Raw genomic sequence first — 18568 nt, 5'->3', positions numbered from 1 at the left:
CAAAGACTGAGGTAGTTTGACTAACTTTTCAGTGAATGATATTGAGATTTGAGAAATTAAGATTGTGGGTAGAAGATTGTGTTTCTTTCATGTCTCTTTACCATTCATTCAAGAGGAGAACCCGTCTCTGATTTCTTTTCAGTATTGAGGTAAGCCTACTTCTTCTCACTCCCGGATAAAAATCCATTTTAGGTTGTTGTGCAAGTTTTTTTTGTTTTTGTTTTTTCGGTTAATGTACAAGTGAACCTTCTATCTAACATGCCCATGAGGTGTTCAATGTATGCATCGAGGTCCAAGAATGTCCATCATAATTCAATTATTGAAACAAACTCCAACTTTGAAGCCGCAATGCGTCCAAATCCTCTACGCCTAAGTGCACAGGGCACCCAACTTTCCCTCTCATGGGCCTAGGGTGGCCTGTGTCAAGTGGGTTGTGAAAGGAGAAAGTTGAATGCACCGCACACTTGGAAAAATTTTCCAACCAATATGCTTGGATTATTGACAAGTGTCCATCTCAAAATTAAATCGTCACTAAAATAGAGCTTAACACTATTAATTGCCTTAACTAAAGAAAAGAATATATTGCTTTGAAATTGAACACATATCAACAATCCAATTATATAAGTTGAAAATTTTCCTCTCTATGTGAGTAGAAGATTCAGACTCGAAATAGAATGACTCTAGTACATTTATAAAAATTTTATTTTTGTAAATTTAGAATGATGAAAAAAGGGTTAGTAAAATAAAAAACTTATATTCACACTTAAGCCCCGCCTTTTTAATATATATATATATATATATATAAATATCGACTGGTTTAACTGAGTTTACATGGAAAACCTCTGCTGAAAAAAAACATAAAACAAAAAATCCAAATGTGCATGCAAGTGTTTCTATTCACTGCCAGGATTAAGTTTACAGACATGGAAAAACACAGTAACCAACTGAAAGCATTTAAAGACATGGAAAAACACAGTAACCAACTGAAAGCATTTAAATACTACCAAAATAATGTACAAAAATTAACAAATAAGAATATGTACGGATTCTAAGTAGGAGATCAGAGTTCAACCCCCTCATGACCAGGGGCGTAGCTTGCCCATTATGTAATACATCATCCCCAATATATAAAATCACCTGTTACCCCAAAAAAAAAAAAAAAAAAAAAAAAGTTTATGTACGGACGACTGAATCTGTTTTTTTTTCTCAATTGATTACAGAAGTCTTCTTGACTGAAGGAGACCAAGATAACCTCCTCTGGCCCATGCCATCAATCGGATGAGAGTCGTCTCCCTCAACAGTCTTGTCTTCTTCCCCCAAGCTTGGCTTCTCCCTCCAAGGTGGTGGAGTGACACAATCAGAGTCTCCTACCAAACTATGAGAGGAACGCCTGGGAGATGTGGGAAGGGAAGAACCAACACGCAACTGTTTCAGCGTGGCAAATGTTTCTCTCATTGCAGACATAGCTTCAAAGAACCGCGTGCATGATGCCAACGCAACTGGAATTGGTCGAAGCATTTCCTTCATCAAGCAAACCAAAACATAAAGAGTGTGAAGCCAATTTGTGACAAAAGCTTTGCTATAGAATATTACTCTAGGAAGATCATCTTATACACCTCCATAGATTTTCTACAGGTACAACAAGAAAAGAACATCAACAGATGTCCATGAAATTTTCAAACAGAAATGTAATAATTGAAACTAAGGACTTGAGATAGGGTACAGGAACGATCCAAGCCTGCTATGGTTTCCTGATAAATAAAGCTTATATCCAAAAAAAAGGGGAGAACGGGTTTGGTAAGGTGGGGTGGAGACAGAACAATTGGAATAACCCAATACTTTGCCAGATTTTGCATGTATATGCTTTTCTTGCCCTCAAATTTCCCAATTAAGATATACTAGTATCTTTCTTACCAAACAAACTCAAAAATCTATACCATAAACATAGATCAGTCTCATTAGAGGTAAGAACCTACTCATTTGATGCAAGAATGATGCAAAGAATGGGGAAGGAGGATTTACTCCCCCTGGAGCCCTAACCTGTGGCATTCTTCAAAATTATTGTTTTGTCTTCGCTTAGATCTCCTAAATCTTGAACCTTTTCAATTTTAAGTCTTTGTAGACGAGCTCAAGACAACTACAATAATGGAGTTTGAAAAGCTATAGAGTGAAAATGAGGGAGTAACATTGAAAAGCATGAGCCTTGATTACATTTAGCCGTAGGCCAACATGGTGCATTGTCAATCGCCCTCCCAATCTGACGGATCCCAATTTCATATTCCTGAATCATGCCTTTATTCCTCATCTTGCCATATACGAATCCCAAGAAGGACTCTAGATCCAATCCTGAGTCTTCGAACCATGAATTTGAACCCACTTCTGATAATGTCAACTTATATCATAAACTAAAATTTAATCCAATAAACAAGACTTGAACATAGATTTAGAAATCAAAAAATCACACGACTCTGTAAAGGACACAATAGTTAAGTTACAGTATTGCATCCAACTGTTGGTGGCTCAAAATCTGGAGACAGCCTCTGCTGCAAAGCAGGGGACAAGGCTATGTACATTTTCCCATTCCAGAACTTGTAAGAAATTTCAAATTCTAGTAATTCCCAAACAATACCCCCCCCCAAAAGAATAAAAAAAAAAAAAAAGCGCCCAAAATTAAAATTCTCCCACCTACTAATGAAAACAAAAAACCCTATTTATGCTAAATGAATGAACTTCCAGTCAATGAAAAGAAAATAACCCTATGCATTGACATCCCACAATTGAATCTGGCTCATGAATGATTCTCTTGTGAAATACTAAGGTCATGAGAATTGAGCACATAAAATTTTCCCATGACCATCCTGTGAGGGCTGATGAGTGTATTTGATATTCCATTCTCAAGACAGATTATCAAGTCTAGATGTTCCAAACGTCACTCAACTTAGGTATAATTCCTGTTCCTAGTCCTGCATATGTGGGAGGCAAGGGATGGAAACAACTACTAAAGGTTTCAGAGAAATTTTAATGCAGTCATTTATGATCATACAGTTTACACCATTACACTCCAAACAAGCAAATTGCAAGGACACAAGGTTTATGAAGGAATGAAATTTCCTTGAGAAGCACTTGGTAATCCTGGTGATGAGATTTGGAAGAATGCTAAAAGGACTAACTGGAAGTTCCTTGCTGCCAAGAGTAAAGTAATACTGTCTTACTAAGTCCTGTTGAACATATTTGTAGGTATCCTAGATCCTAGGGAACAGGCGAAGCATGAAAATGTAGGCAAGAACTTAGGCTGGCTCTGTTCAGTTTAGTTATTTCCTCATCGATCTTGATGTGAAGAAAGCATTTCAACTTTCAACACAGAAAACTGCTTGAGGACTTAGATAACCACAATGTATATCTGAGGCCAAAGTGCTCTTGATCCTAATGTTATATTTTCCAAAAGAAAGAAAGATCTTAATGTTATATTAACCTTTAGGATAGCATTTTGTGTAAGAAAAGAAGCTGTCTTAGGTTATATGTGGATTGGCCTTTGGACAATGGTTATTCTTTGTAATGGACCTACAATAAATGGGTAGCAGTTAGCCAACCAGGCATATGGATTAGTCAGGTGTCTCCACTATTTTATTTAATAGTTATTAAGTATTTTACTTAAGCTGGAGCTGGATTAGGATTTTCTTCAAGTTATATGCCTTCATTTCTTTAGTTTCATAGCATGTTAGCTTATTAGTTAAGGATTGGTTAGGCATTTCCTATTGAGTGTGAATTTGTTTCTTGGACTACCATATAAGTTTATAAATAGATCTGGCCTTTGTAAGTGAATTTGATAATGAGATTTTGGCTTAAGCCTTTCTATTAATTCTGTGAGATTCAGATTTATTGTGGGATGTAGCTTTATGAAAGGATCCAGAACTAAGTGCCAAACTGCCAATACTGGTTTTGACTTGGTTTCGAGGCCCAGAAGTTGTTTATGCTCTTGGTCTTGTTTCGCTGCCTATTTTTGACATTTTGGACTCAACCTGTGTATTAGCTTTTACATAATAATACTTGTGGTTCTAAGTTTCTAACCCAAGTTTATAGTGTACAACACTATTGAATCAGGTTTGGCAGTAACCATAACTCCTTCAGGGTATCTTGTAGTTTAGCAATCTTTTGTTATTTCAAAAAAAATCCTAGGAAATAAATTTTCAAGTATCATCTCTAAGTTTGTAAAGCAGTCCAGCCCCACATGCAAATTTGATGAGTGAGATTTTGGTTTCAGCTCTTTCTATATTCTATGAATTCAGATTTGCTATAAGATGCAGTGTTATATGTTGAGATACCTTAGGACTTAAGTTGAGGCTAGGTGAGATGCTAAGTCATATCTTTTCTTCTTCCCCTCCAACACTAAAGGATTTCCTTGAGATCCTGAAATAAGGGACATGGAATTTGAATTTAGGGTTCATCCTACCTTCCACTCATCAGTAATCTTTCTGAAACCATACCTTACAGGGTAAATAATTAAGCTGAAGATGTTTTAGTTTATCATAGCTGCATGACCAGAATGGTGCTCTCTAGTCTCTACAACTAATAAGGGGGCCAGGGTGAAGACTTCAAACAAACTGTGACTACCATATCAATTATCAATGAAGTACCTAATCTGTCCAAGAGAGTGGACTTTATAGGTTAATTGGCAGTTCCAGAAATTGGTCCAGGAAAGGTTTGCACTCCTGTTAAGTTCCCACTTTCTCAGCTTAACAACACCCACACTTTACTCCACAACCACTCACACTCAAACAGAGTAACATCAAAGATAGACTTCATCAAAATCCATTCATAAACTTCGTTAACATTCATTCATAACAGAACAGCAACACTCAACAGTTGAATGACAAACTTCAGTGATACAGCAACCATGAACCTCTCCTACAGCCTAACCAAGAGCCCATTTCTCTCCCCCTGCAAGTTTACCTTGCAACAGCCCTTACAAGTTTCTTCTTACCCTCTATTTCCTACTTCTCTCAATATATCCTCCCCTCCCTTTGCAAATTCCCATATTCCACCAATCCATCTCCTCCACCTGTGCCAGCATTGTCTAAATTAGACCTGACTGTGCACAAGTGTGGTTGTCCTCAAATGACCAAGTGCCGGCTGTCCTCCTTTTGGTGTCCTCCTTTTTGCTGTTAGTTAACATTTTCATGTGCCTGTAATTTCCCGAATCTGTTCCCATGCTTTCGAGTGTACACCGCAACACTAGTGGCCTATCAACAATCCCTTCCAGTTTTTACCTTGTCCTCAAGGTGAAATTCCAGGAATTGAGTGTGCACATTATCATAGTCTTCCCAAGTGTTTTCAAAAGATGGAAGTCCTTTCCACTTGAGAAGGATCTCCAAGACCACATGTGGTGAGAAGCGGATGGCTAGCAGCTCCTCCGGAACCAGCTGTGATTCCCAATCCTCTGCCAAGCAAAAAGGGAGTGGCTGGGAGATTACATTCAGGCCAACCCCTTTCTTCAACTGAGATACATGAAAAACAGGATGCACCTTTGACTCTGCTGGTATAAGTAATTGGTAAGTGACTGGCCCCACTTGTTCTATCATTGGGTACAGGCCCATAGAAGAGGTAGCTAAGCTTCTCATTGGGTTGTTTTGCTAACTTTTTGAACCAATAGGACTGGAGCATGAGAAAAACCTCCTCTCCCACTTGAAAGTCACCTCTCTTCCATGTGGAACGCTGAAGCATGCTTACAATCCTGAGCAACCTGGAGGTTTGACTTAAGGTCAAACAACACTTTATCCTGCTCTTGAAGAAAAGGCATCGACCTCATCAACTTTCAACTGACCACCTCCTATCTCAACAAAGCCAGAGGCTCCCGCCCATACACCACCTAAAACGGCGTCATCTTAGTGCCTGAATGATAGGTGATATTAACCAATACTCTGCCCACCCTAGCCAATTGGTCCAACTCTTGGGCTGTCTTGCACAAAAACAGCAAGTAAATTTCCAAAGCTCTGATCAACCACCTTCGTTTGTCTGTCCATCTATGGAATATCGGCAAATTGCTCAATTTCTGGTGGGTGACTGCAAATATAAATAGCCCCATCCACAATTTGCTAATGAAGACCCAATCCCTATCTAAGACAATGGACCAGGGAAGGCTGTAAGTGAACGATCTCCTTGCTGAACACCATGGCTATATCCTTGGCTGAATAAGTACGGGATAAGGCGAAGAAATGCCCATACTTGGAGAGTTGATTGGTCACCACTAACATGGTGTATCCTCTGGTCTTCAGTAAATCCCCAATAAAGTCCATGCTGATGTCCTCCCAGATACGCCCTAGAAGGCTAGAATGGTTAATGGTTGGAGAAGGCAGTGGTTTCATGGACTGATGTTTCTTGCACTGACAAGTATTTCAGCTGGACACAAATTCTCTAACAGCCACCTTCAACCCTAGCAGTACACCACTCCGGTGAGTCTCTTGTAAGTGTGCATGAACTCCAAATGACCCCCAAAAGGGGTAGAATGGAACTCAGATGGCAATTTGGGGATCAATGGGGATCCCTCTGGCATTACCAACAAGCCTTTGTAAAGTAAAGTGCCATTTATGAGATGGTTTGAAATTCTTGTGTACCATTCAATAAGGCCTGAATTATTTTCTAATGATTCGAGGCTAGCACTTCCTCATCCAACCCCACACCACATTGCCATACGACTGCCAACAAAGAAGAAAGCTGCACTTTGCTGTCAAGCTGCATAGACAGGGCATCCGCCGCATTATTCTTGCTGCCCAGACAGTAGAGGATCTCAAAAGTACCCCCAGCAACCTAGTGATCCACTTTTGCTGGTCCTCGACCACAACCCTTTGTTCCAACAAATATTTTAGGCTCCGCTGGTCAGTCCTTACCTTAAAGCGTCACCAATCAAATAGTGGAGCCATTTCTGAATGGCTAGAACAATCACCATCAGGTCTTTCCCATACACCAACTTTGCTTAGGTGTGGGTGGAAAAAGCTTGGCTTCAAAAGGCAATGGGGTGTCCTTCTTGCATGAGAACAGCTCCTAATCCCAAACCGATGCATCAGTCTCTATGATGAACTCCTTCAAAAAAAATCTAGCATGGCTCTTACGGATACAATATTCATGGCTATCCTCAAAGCTTCAAAAGCCTTGGAGGCTGATTATGAGTGCCAACAAGTTTGTGAGCGGAGCTGCCACTCTCCCATAATCCTTTACGAACCTCCCATAGTATCCATCATGCCCAAACTCCTCTAAGTGCTTTAAGATTTTGTGGGTGGGGCGGGGGCCATTCAACCATTTATCTGATTTTTCGCGGGTCTGCAGCCACACTTTCTCCCGAGATGACCTGTCCCAAGAACTCTAACCCAACCACACCAAATAGACACTTTTTCCGATTTACTGCCAACCTGTGTTCATCCATGTACCTGCTATACACTAAAAGGCATAAAAAACACCAGCACAATTTTTCTGAAATGGTCATGTAATACCTCATTCATGAGGGCTTGGAACGTTCTTGGTGCTTTCAAGAGTCCAGATAGCATAATGAAGAACTCATGGTGTCCATTATGAGTGCAAAAAGCTGCCTTCTCTACATCTCCCTACTCCTATTGAATTTGGAGACAGTCCAACTTCAAATCCAGCTTGCTAAACACCATGGCTCCCCCCAGCGTGGGAAAGGGAAACTTATCGAGTACAATTAAATTGTTGAAAGCCCGATAATCCACACAAAACTACCACTTCCATCTTTCTTTTAGACCAGCAACACCAAGCTCGAATACAAGCGAATGCTGGGTTGTATCAACTCCACCGTGAGCAGCTCCTACACTAGACGCTCCACCTCATTTTCCTGTGAGGGGGGGGGGGGCTAACAGTAGGGCTGAATGTTCGATGGAGTGCTGCCCTCACCCAGCCGTATGGAATGGTTGTCTGATCTTGAGGGGGTAATCCCATGGGATCGACAAACAGCTGCTCATCAGCAATCCATCCAGCACTGTGTCCATCAATGGCCTTTTGGTGCCATCAACTGCAGCAAAAGGTTGCAACCAAAATGCTTCTCATCCTGTTTGCACATTCCACCCTCCATGGTAGTCTCCATCCAAAGTAAAGCTAGGTCCTGCACAACATCACCACCTTCCCCTATTAGTCGAAACTCATGGTCTAGTGCCTCTAGTTGCTCCTTCTTTCCCCCTAATGCTGACAACCACTCAACACCTAGGGTGATGTCAACAGTCAACACTACCCAGGTTGAAGGGGGGAGGCCTTGGACAAAGGTGACCTCTCCAATGCAAATCCCGACATCATAACACACTCCCTTGCCTTGGATGCTTTGGTCGTCCCCCCAAAATCACCTGGAAATTCTTCTTGCCATCCGTCAGCCCCAGTGGATCAACAAACCCTTGAGCTAGAAAATTATGGGTTGCACTGCAGTCCACCGGTACTACCACCTCAATGCTGTTGACTAGCTCTCTCAGTTCATTGTCAAGGGGGAACCGAACCTTGCCAACAATTGGTTTGAGAGTTCCACCACCATTTGTGGCTCTTCCTCGCTGATTCTGTCATCCTCTTCAATCACCGCCAACTTGTAAACTTCTTCTTTGTGCATTAGGAGCACTCACAAATGCTTGTAGGGGCACTAGTGAGATCGAGAGTAAGGGGACACCTATAAGAAAGCCCCTTATCCATCTTGGCCTTAATCTCCTCTCGCGTGAGCAATCTCAATGGGTTATTGTTAGGCCGCTGCTAGAGGAGGCTTTTCCTAATCATGAGCTTAGTTGAGTTATCGTCTCGATTGTCGGAGTGACTTAGGTCGAATGGGTTGGGTTTCCATCTGTCAAGCCTGCTCCAATACCACTTAGCTGCTTATGGGTCACTGGGCTGTTTGGTCTAACCGATATGGAGTAATTGGATCCTATGTGCATCATTGGGTTGGTTTGATATAAGTGGCCTCTCATGTCCCTATTGGACCTAGTTCCTAACCTCCACGGATTGGACCATACACATTGTTTGGCCTAGTGTCTTCAATGCAAATAGTCGAACGTCAACACCTACGTCTTCCTCAAGTTCACCCATAAAAATATCCATCAACCAATCTGTGTAGCAAGCCCCTAAAGCTGCTGCTAGTGCTTTGAATCGTTCCCTATATTCCGCAGCCGTGCCAATCTACCAAAGCCCTATAAGTTCTTCTTGGGGGCTCTTCATCTGAGGAGAACCGAAACGATGGAGCATTTCTTCCTTGAGCTGCTCCCACACGAGAATCAGTTCGTTAATTTTGCTAAATCTTATAAGCCCTAGAGTTGTGCTGTCAAAGCATATTGTAGTAGCCTGCAACATCTCCTCCTAGCCCAGACCATTCAACACGAAATAGCTCTTTGCTTTGGTTATCCATCTGGTTGGTTTTTCCTTGTGAACACCGGCATGTCCAAATGACAAGGGTAAAGCTTGCATCTCCCTCTAGTGATACCTACAATATTAGCGATGAGCACGTACGTGTTGTTCCCTAACTAGGCTTTAGGTGAATCCATTGGTCTCTCCACAGTAATCTCAAAGCCTATGATTCAACCTCCATTGTCTTCCCTTTCATCAAGTAAGCCCTCAATTAGTTCTTGAATTTGTTGCTACTGTGTTTTTCCATCTCCATATGTTAGGATAGGAATCCAACATTAGAGTCCCAACCAGCATTCTCCCTTGCAACTCTAGCACCACTGACTTGAGTTCTTCCACTTTGGACTCCATTTGACTTCTAACCATCCCCTAGATCGGACATGCTTTTATACCAATTTGTTAAGCACACAGTTCTCAGCTTAACAACACCCACACTTCACCCTAGAACCACCCACCATACACACTCACACCTGAACAAAGTAACATCAAAGATAGAATAGAAACATGAACTTCATTAACATTCATTCATAACAGAATAGCAATACTCAAACAGTTCAATAACAAAACTTCAGTGATTTAGCAACCATAAGCCTCTCCTACAGCCTACCAAGAACCCTTTTCTCTCCACCCCACCCCCCCTGCAGGTCTACCTTGCAACAGCCCTTAACAAGTTTCTTCTTACCCTCTATTTCCTACCTCTCTCGATATATCCTCCCTCCCCAAACGAATTCTCATATTTCCCCAATGTATTCCCTCCACCTGTCCCAACATTCTCTGTCTAATTAAGACCTGAACCAGTGTACATGGGTATGTGATGTAACCCCAAAATTTAGGGTTAGATTTTTAAGATCTTCTGAAGTAGGTCCAGCACTCAATTAGGGTTTCTAAGGGTAAACTAGGGTTTCTTGAGGTTTCGGCTAGGATTTTAGAAGCCAATATGCACTGGGTTTGTGATTTCAGGTCTGAAATTTAATAGGGATTCAAACTCAGATTTGGAAATTCCAGTCTTTGGCCAACTGCGACTCAATTAGGGTTAGGGTTTTGGGAATGGGCTTCGGTTAGGGTTTAGGATTTCCGTGCAGACCTGTTGTGATTGAGTTCGAAATCAGAATCCTAATGCAACTGGGATTGGGTTAGGGTTTTTAGAAATTTCAGCCAGTGGGTTTTTGAGCTCTGACTTTGCTAGTTTTATGTTTTAGATTTAGGACTCAGGGTTTTGGAAAGGGTAATGGGGTTTGGAAGGTCGGTTTAGGGTTTTAAGAAGTTTCTAAAAATTTTGCAGGAGTCCAAGGTTGAATAAGACTTGCAGAAAATTTTAGATTAGGTTAGAATAGGTTGGATAGGTTAACTGGCTTAGGCAATGTGCTCCTAGGACCGGGGGTTTTGGAGTCTAGAGGGGCTGGGGAAGTGGGGTTTCCACAAGGAGAGGTGCTGCTGCTTGCGCAGAAACAGGGAGGGGGAGGGATGGCCTACGTTGCAAGGGGGAAGGCCTTTTGGTCTAAGGGAAGGGGCTGGAATTGCAGGAAACTAAAGGGGATTTGCGATGGGTTGGGGGCGTAGAACTAGGCCAAACAAGAGAAGGAAGGGGCTGTTAGGGTGGCAGACAAAGGAAGAAAGGATTAGGGTTTGGGTGGGGGTATCTCACTTACTTGAATTTGAAAAACCACAGAAAGTGAGGTCTTGAATGTTGAAAAGGCAATGCACCAAGTCAGCCGCAGGGTATCCTCCCAGGATCCCATGACTTCCACAAGTCAATTTTCTCAAACTCTATTTCATTCAATCAAAAACTGACAATTACATTATGATTTAGGCTATTTATAGCCTTGCAAACCAACTAAACACAAACTGGTAACATGGCCCCTAAGTAAACTATACTTGCCAAGTTATGACTAGCCTAAACAATTCATACTAATACTCCAAAAAGGAAATAACTCCTTCCTATTTTAGAACAGCTCTAGGACTCTAACAACACTTTAAAAGGAAATCAAATTACTACGAGACTCCAGCCCTTAGATTGGAATCTCTTACAGACACTAATTTGTAAACCAAATTAGGACTTTACTTTAAGATAAGGTTTCCTAAAATTAAGGAACCCTATCCTAACAACTCATTTTACAACAACAACAACAATAACAATAAGCCTTGTCCCAACTAAATGGGGTCGGCTACATGGATTCTTGCCCTCCAATTAGTTCTGTTCGAGGCCATGCTAAATACAAGGTCTAAGCTATACATATCCTTTCTCACCACTTCTCCTAAGGTTATCTTAGGTCTACCCCTAGCTCTTCTAGTTCCTTCAATATGGATTATATCACTTCTCCATACAGGGGCATTTATAGGTCTCCATTGAACGTGGTCGTGCCACCTCAAACCACTTTCTTGAAACTTATCACTTATGGGAGCAACTCCCAGACCAACTCTAATATGATCATTTCTTATCTTATCCATCCTAGTTTTGCCATTCATCCATCTTAACATCCTCATTTCTGCTACATTGAGTTTATCTATATGATTCTTTTTAACAGCCCAACACTCTGCATTGTACAACAACAGTCCTATAAAATTTTCCTTTAAGCTTTAATGGAATACGCCGATCACGTAAGACCCCGGACGCACCTCTCCACTTCATCCACCCTATTTTAATTCTTTGGGAAACCTCATCCTCTAAAGTCTAAATCACATCTTTTACTTATGATTGAACCTAGGTACCTAAAACAATCACTCTAAGGAATCTCTTTATCGTCAAGTATCACCAACTCATCATCTGCCCGATCATGACTAAAGTTACAAACTAGATATTCTGTCTTCGATCTACTAAGTTTAAAGCCTTTTGATTCCAAAGTTACTCTCCATGATTCTAATTTGGTATTAATCCCCACTTGGGTCTCATCAATCAACACAATATCATATGCAAAAAGCATACACCAAAGGACCTCATCTTGAATGTCTTTGGTTAATTCATCCATTACCAATGTAAATAGATATGGGCTTAAAGTTGACCCTTGATGTAGCCCAATTGTTAACAACTCATTTTAATGGACTATAATTCTTGACTGACTCATCAAAAATAATTTTAAAAAAAAAATTCTATCCTTGACCTTGGGATAGTGGGGAGCAAAATAAGACCCATATTTGGCCCCACAAATGGGGCTTGGAAAATGACCAAAATACCCCTGGGGTATTCAGCCAGCCTTAGGTGAACCTTTTGGGTCTGATTTTGGGCCCTTTTATTTATTTATTATTATTTTTATTTTTTTTATTATTTTTTTTGGGGGGGGGGCGGGCAACCCAGGATACATCAATATGGTTGTCCTCCAATGACCAAGTGCCAACTATCCTCCTTTTCACTGTTAGTTAGAATTCTCATGTGCCTGTGATTCCCCTATCTCTTCCTATGCTTTCGAGTATACACCCATGAGAGGCCTATCATTTCCTCCCTTGAATTTATCTTGAATTTTATCTACCAATGTAGGGATGTACCTATTTGAGTACTTTTAGGTTTTTATTTTCCATTTTCCTTTTAGATTTTTTTTTGGGGGTGGAGGGGGCCGCGAGGGGAAGGTGAAGGTGTGGGAGGAGAACTCACTCATCACATTCTGATAATACTATCAACTTCTACCAACAACGGAAAATAAAGGACGCCTGTCATAGATAGGGTGGCTTATCTAACATATTGCTTGAGAGCTTAGGCTATGACTGTCTATCAACTTATTATGGTAAGACTTTAGACCCAAAAAAAATTGTAGTAAGACTGGATGTCTAGATCTGTAATATTGCATAAACATACCCCCCATACAGATGGTGGCTCCTTGAAATTCTGGGTCCACTGAAAATCCACAACAGATGCCGTAAGAGCCCCATAATCACTAGCAGCCCTGAGCAATAATTCTGAGAATTCCTTCTGCAAGCATAGAACCATAATTTGTCATTACATGTAAATTAATCCCGAATAAGCACTACAGAGTTTAGCATCCTTCAGAAATGATAATCTTGAAGGTATCTTTCAGGTAGATCATAAGCTAAGCAAAATAATTCAATACAAGAGGTATAAGGAACACGTGTCTAGGAGTTACACCAACTTTAGTGGCTTAATCAACCAATCTAAGAGATCTACCCAAGAACTTCAAAAAATAAAAGATCTACCAATACCATATTTGGAGATCAAAACCATGATACATAATGACAAGTGTAAATTTTGAGGTTTTAACACACCTGATATTCTGCTTCCACAGGGATGCAGTCTAGTGAGTATGGTTGTTGAAGCCGAGCTATGATGCGATCCTGGCCAACAAAAGCATCATTCATAGAAAAGACTAGGTGGTTAAGAAATCATGGTTAAAGCAGAAAAAGAGACTGTGAGACTGAAAGAACAAAAATTAAATTTTGAGGGAAGGGATGAAGTACAAGTTAAGGGGCAAAATAAACCACGCAAGTAATACATGAGATAACTAGCAGTTCGTTTAATAACATTCAAGGTTCAAATAAAATATAAAGGAAGGAGATGGGTTTCAAGTCGTCACAAGGAAGATTTAAGTTAGATGGAACAAATGTTCAGGTAGAGATTTGATCAGTATTCTCAGAGGTCAAAGTATGAAGAAAGGGCATTAGAACATGAACTTAATGCAATCATCTCGTGGAATGACTAGCTCCTATATCTCATAGTCCCCTCAATTTGTCAACAACATAAAGATAGGAAACATTCGTTTTGGGAAGTAGTAGGACAAGATGTCAGCTCTTCAAAATCAGATGCAAGTACGTGGATCTTGGAAGGCACTTGGTTGGTTATTCTGAGTCTGCAAAGAAAGTATGGTACACTTTGTCATTCTGATCAAGTATGCTATTGCATTTGAGGTCCTTAAAGAGAGTACAACAAAAGTAAAATGTTTTTTTTTTTATCCATTCAAAATGCATAAGGTGGAGAAACTAAATTCCACATAGAGTACCTTATTCTGAATAACATCCTTAAGGATGGCTGTAATCCTCGCCAAAGACTCGATCTTCTTCTCCATTTCATGTACATGCGTTAAGTGGGCCACATTCTTGTCATCCTAAACATTCAGAAAACATGCAAGTGACTTAAGATGTTAGTGGTGAATATATTTGGCAAATTTCTTTCCTTCCTTTGGGAGAGGAGGAGATTAAATTAACAAACTCAATTAGGTACATAGAATGGTCAAATGAGTTCAACAAAATCGAGTTTCAGTAATCCATTAGCACTGGCATCTTTTTTTCATCTAGAAACAGAAAAGCTCCAGATTTCTACATATAAAAAAAAAAGGGAAAACAATAATAAAGTCGGGAAACCATGATATACATGCATTACAACTGATAAAGCTTGAAGTAAACTGAAACAAGATGATAAGCAAAACATATTTCTACAACATACAAAGAAAAAAGAAAATTTGAAAGGCATCCACTAGATAGACCATCAGATATGATGTGATACATGTATCTGGGCTGGGGCATACAATCGAGTATGGCCTCCACCTTCAGACAGATTCCATCTAATTGATCATTTATATGGCAAGTTGATATAGATAATCTGCTTTCAGGATTCTTTTTATCTATGACCATTTGAATATCCATTCATTCTTCCATGGCAGCTGGAGTAATAAATTGTCTATATTGTTAAAATCATTAGATGCAGCCAAGCTTTATAGTTAACTGGAGTAGCCAGATGATTTCTGTAATGGAAATAACAGATACTGTATTGCAGAGAGAGTGAGAGTAGACCTATCAATTTCAAGAATTCCAACTTAAACTCACCTTCCGACCTTGAAGTTCTACTTGCAGATCTGCTATTTTTCTCTGTACCGTTGTGAGCTCTCTTAAGACTTTAATCAACTGATCACTTTTATCACTACTGGCAATGGACAAACTTTGCATATCTTCCTATAAGAAGAAAAAAAAAGCCAAAGCACCAGGATTAGCAGCTAGTAACAAATACCGCTTGTAAAGTAGAAATGCCATTAGCAGGTTCTATTGCAAGGTGACTAAAATCAAACTAATGTTAACAAGAACCAATATAAATAAGTTCATGATTCTTAATATTAAGGCCTTAAAAGGACTAACTTGTCCAATCTAAACTAGAACCAATCTACGTTGTTGGTCAGAGTCTAGAAACAGCCTCTACGTGAAAATAGAGGTAAGGTTGCATACATTATGACCCTTCCCGACCCTGCAATGACAGAAGCCTTGTGCACTGGGTACACTTTTGAATACAAATCCATAAGAAGGGGAAAAAGGACAAAAAAAAAAACAAACCATAAGGTTTCCAGAATGAGAAAATATTATCAAATTGTAATTCATTCATCCAATTGATAGCATCCTCTTCATACAAGGTGCAAAGCCATATTGTAACTTGTACAACCTGTATTTATTTGCACTTATAATGGATAATTTAACCAAAGACATCTAAGATGAGGTTCCTTGATGCATTCTTTACTGATGATATTGTTTTAGTATACATGACACGAGTAGGGATTAATACCAAGTTAGGATCATTGATAGCAATTTTAGAATTAAAAGGCTTTAAACTAAATAAAATGAAGACAGAACATCTAGATTGCAACTTTAGTTATGATTGGACAAGTGATGAGGTGGTGAACCTTGAAGAGAAGGAGCTTCTACAAAACGACTTGATGTGAGCAAGACAATTCTTACCCAAGAGAATGAGAGAGAGACGATAAGGTAAAGAATGATCATATCAGAACTAGTCTAAGAGTAGCTCGGTGGAACAATCACATTCAACGGAGGCCTTTGAATTCCCTTGTATGGAAAAGTGATTTAATCTAGATCAAAGGAACAATAAGAGCTAAGGGCAAACTTAACTTAGGATAAGTGGTGAGAAAGGATATAAATGGCTTAGGCCTTGTATCTAGTATAACCTCAATTAAAGCTAATTGGAAGGTAAAGATCCATATAGCTGACCCCATTTGGTTGGGACAAGGCTTGTTACTGTTAATGTTGTTATAGAGACTCCTTTTCTTAGGGCACATAAGAAAAGAGAGAATCCATTTATTAGTTAAAACTCAAATAGTTAACCTCCACTGCAAGGTTTAATTAAAGGGTTAACAAGAAAGTACAAACTCCTATCATACCTGTTCTGAGCCTCTGCCCAACTAGAGACCAGACCAGAATCTAATCCTACACCCCAGACAGAACAGTACTCAAAATCTTTTCATGATAACCCATCAAATTATCTAAGTAAACAGGACTATAGATTAAACAAAAATGAAATCGATTAAATCACCACCTACAAAACTTAATTGTCGGGGAAAAAAACAACCAATTCTAATAAAGAAAGCGAATTCAGCATCTAAATTTGAGACTCTACAATGCAGGTGAGAGATGTGGGAAGAGAACCAAAATTAACGAACCGGAAGAGGAACTCAAGTGCAAAAGATCTACATGTGTCCAAGAATGAATGAATTTGGGAAGAAAGATACAGGCAAGAAACAATTCACCTGAGAAGGAGGCGGAGGAACGGAGAAACCGAGATCAGCTGCGATGGATAAAGCATCGGACATTCCTCCAAGCCGTCTAAGAGGCTTCTTTCCAACCCAAGTGGTATCGTTCCCCATCGACATTTTAGTCGACGGGCTAAGCGTTTCAAAACCAGAGAATGATTCACAGTGCACACTTGAATCTCTGTATCTCCTCCAGACAAAATGTTATTCAAAATTTGGACTACGCCGACGTTAATTGACTAATTGTATATCGGCCGCTTCCGTTTAATCGATCTCAACGATTAGTGTCGGTGTCAAGTATCGGAATGGTTAGGTCCTCTATCTATACCAATATGGATATGTATAGATTAGTATGGGGCATAGTTTTCAGTCTTGACTCCAATGTTTTACTGTATCAATGTATTTTATAGGTTTTTTTTTTTTTTTGTTGAACCCAATTTCATTCATGAACTAAGAAAATACAGACACACAAAAGAAAGGAAAAATACAACAGATAGATGCATGAAAACACAAGGTTCGGTCTGAACTAAGGAGTGAAAATTGATCAAACTGTCATACATGCAATAAACAGGGTCATCCAAGCTAAGAGATGGGTTAAGCCCAATAAACCCTTAGAACAAAAGCTGTAACAAATACAGCAATAGATAAACACCAACACCCACAGAGGGGGAGACACACCACAAATGCGGAGACTTATACGCTACAAGGGCGAACACAAAACATGCCACAAGCGCGGACACAAAACGAGCCACAAAGGGTTGCCAAGTTAAGTGGGAGTTAGATCCCCCAAGGTTTAAAGTATTCCACAACACCATACGATACTAACCGATACGTATCCATATTTGACCCAAGTGATATGATACATTTCGATACATCTCTCAATTGAACTATGCTAAAATACATTAGCCAGAAGGCCTAGAACGATACAATACTCGATACAGGATGATACGTCTCTTAAAATCACCTGACCGATACGATACTCGATACCGATACTTTAAACCTTGATCCTTACAAAAAAAAATTAGATAGAATACATCACATGCTTGTTTTATTTTACTATCCAAAATTCATTTTTATTTTATGTGTTAGAGGAATGGGTCTTAAACACCAGATAAGACACATAAACAACAATTAGGTTTTAATACAGGCTAGGAGGTGATGTAAACATATCTCAGTTTTCAAGTCTACTCTTGTTGCTCAAAAAGAGTTCACTTGTCTTCTGGGAAGCCAGGGAATCTGGAAGCCTGATTTTGGCACTGTAGTGTTGTTAGCAACAAAACTCGGTTGTCCTAGCCAGTTTATTGAAAAACTTAAGAAATTACTTTCGATTTTAAAGATGTAAACTTCTTCAAGAAAGGTGGTGGTGATACTATCATCATCAATTACCTTTAATAGGAAAAAATGTGAATAGAAAAAAGCAAGAGGAGAGTGACTATAGAACATAATTTTTTGTCTTTCGGCTTTGTTATTTTGTACTCTTGTATCTATTTAGCTCCATTATCCACAACCATTTGCAGAACCCGAAGTCCATGATCCCCCAAGATACGTGATATATGATATAGGATTACCTCTTTCTAACAAGATTACAAGAAGGGGAAAAAAGCTAAAGCATTAACCTATTGTAACTTTCATAAGACTAAGGAAATTACTGGAATAGTAAAATATGTCATTTTGAATATTTACAGTTATCTAATAGAGCCAGGTAGTTCAGTGATGACCAA

General features: G+C 39.7%; 1 protein-coding gene across 1 annotated transcript; it reads right to left on the bottom strand.

Moving 5' to 3' along the window:
- Nucleotides 1-800: 800 nt before the first annotated feature.
- On the bottom strand, nt 801-17089 carry LOC149001754 (AUGMIN subunit 2-like). The gene is made up of 6 exons (XM_089138382.1): nt 16845-17089; nt 15145-15270; nt 14322-14426; nt 13591-13659; nt 13166-13279; nt 801-1521 (listed from the first exon to the last, which is right to left on the bottom strand). Exons 1-6 carry the CDS (start codon nt 16965-16967, stop codon nt 1207-1209), a joined length of 852 nt encoding a protein of 283 aa, XP_088994508.1. The 5' UTR covers nt 16968-17089; the 3' UTR covers nt 801-1206.
- Nucleotides 17090-18568: the final 1479 nt, after the last annotated feature.

Source organism: Hakea prostrata, chromosome 10, assembly GCF_041222555.1.
Source record: "Hakea prostrata isolate BN-2017 chromosome 10, UWA_Hpros_2, whole genome shotgun sequence".
NCBI lineage: Eukaryota > Viridiplantae > Streptophyta > Magnoliopsida > Proteales > Proteaceae > Hakea > Hakea prostrata.
This window is presented reverse-complemented; position numbering and strand designations above follow the sequence as displayed.

What these genes read in the sequence shown, in the direction of transcription:
- LOC149001754 (XM_089138382.1), bottom strand. Translation starts at nt 16,967, where the DNA reads ATGTCGATGGGGAACGATACCACTTGGGTTGGAAAGAAGCCTCTTAGA. An exon ending in TAGAACTTCAAGGTCGGAAG is followed by an intron (nt 14,427 to 15,144) that starts GTGAGTTTAAGT and finishes CTGAATGTTTAG; the next exon opens with GATGACAAGAATGTGGCCCA. An exon ending in AGCCACCATCTGTATGGGGG is followed by an intron (nt 1,522 to 13,165) that starts GTATGTTTATGC and finishes TGCTTGATGAAG; the next exon opens with GAAATGCTTCGACCAATTCC.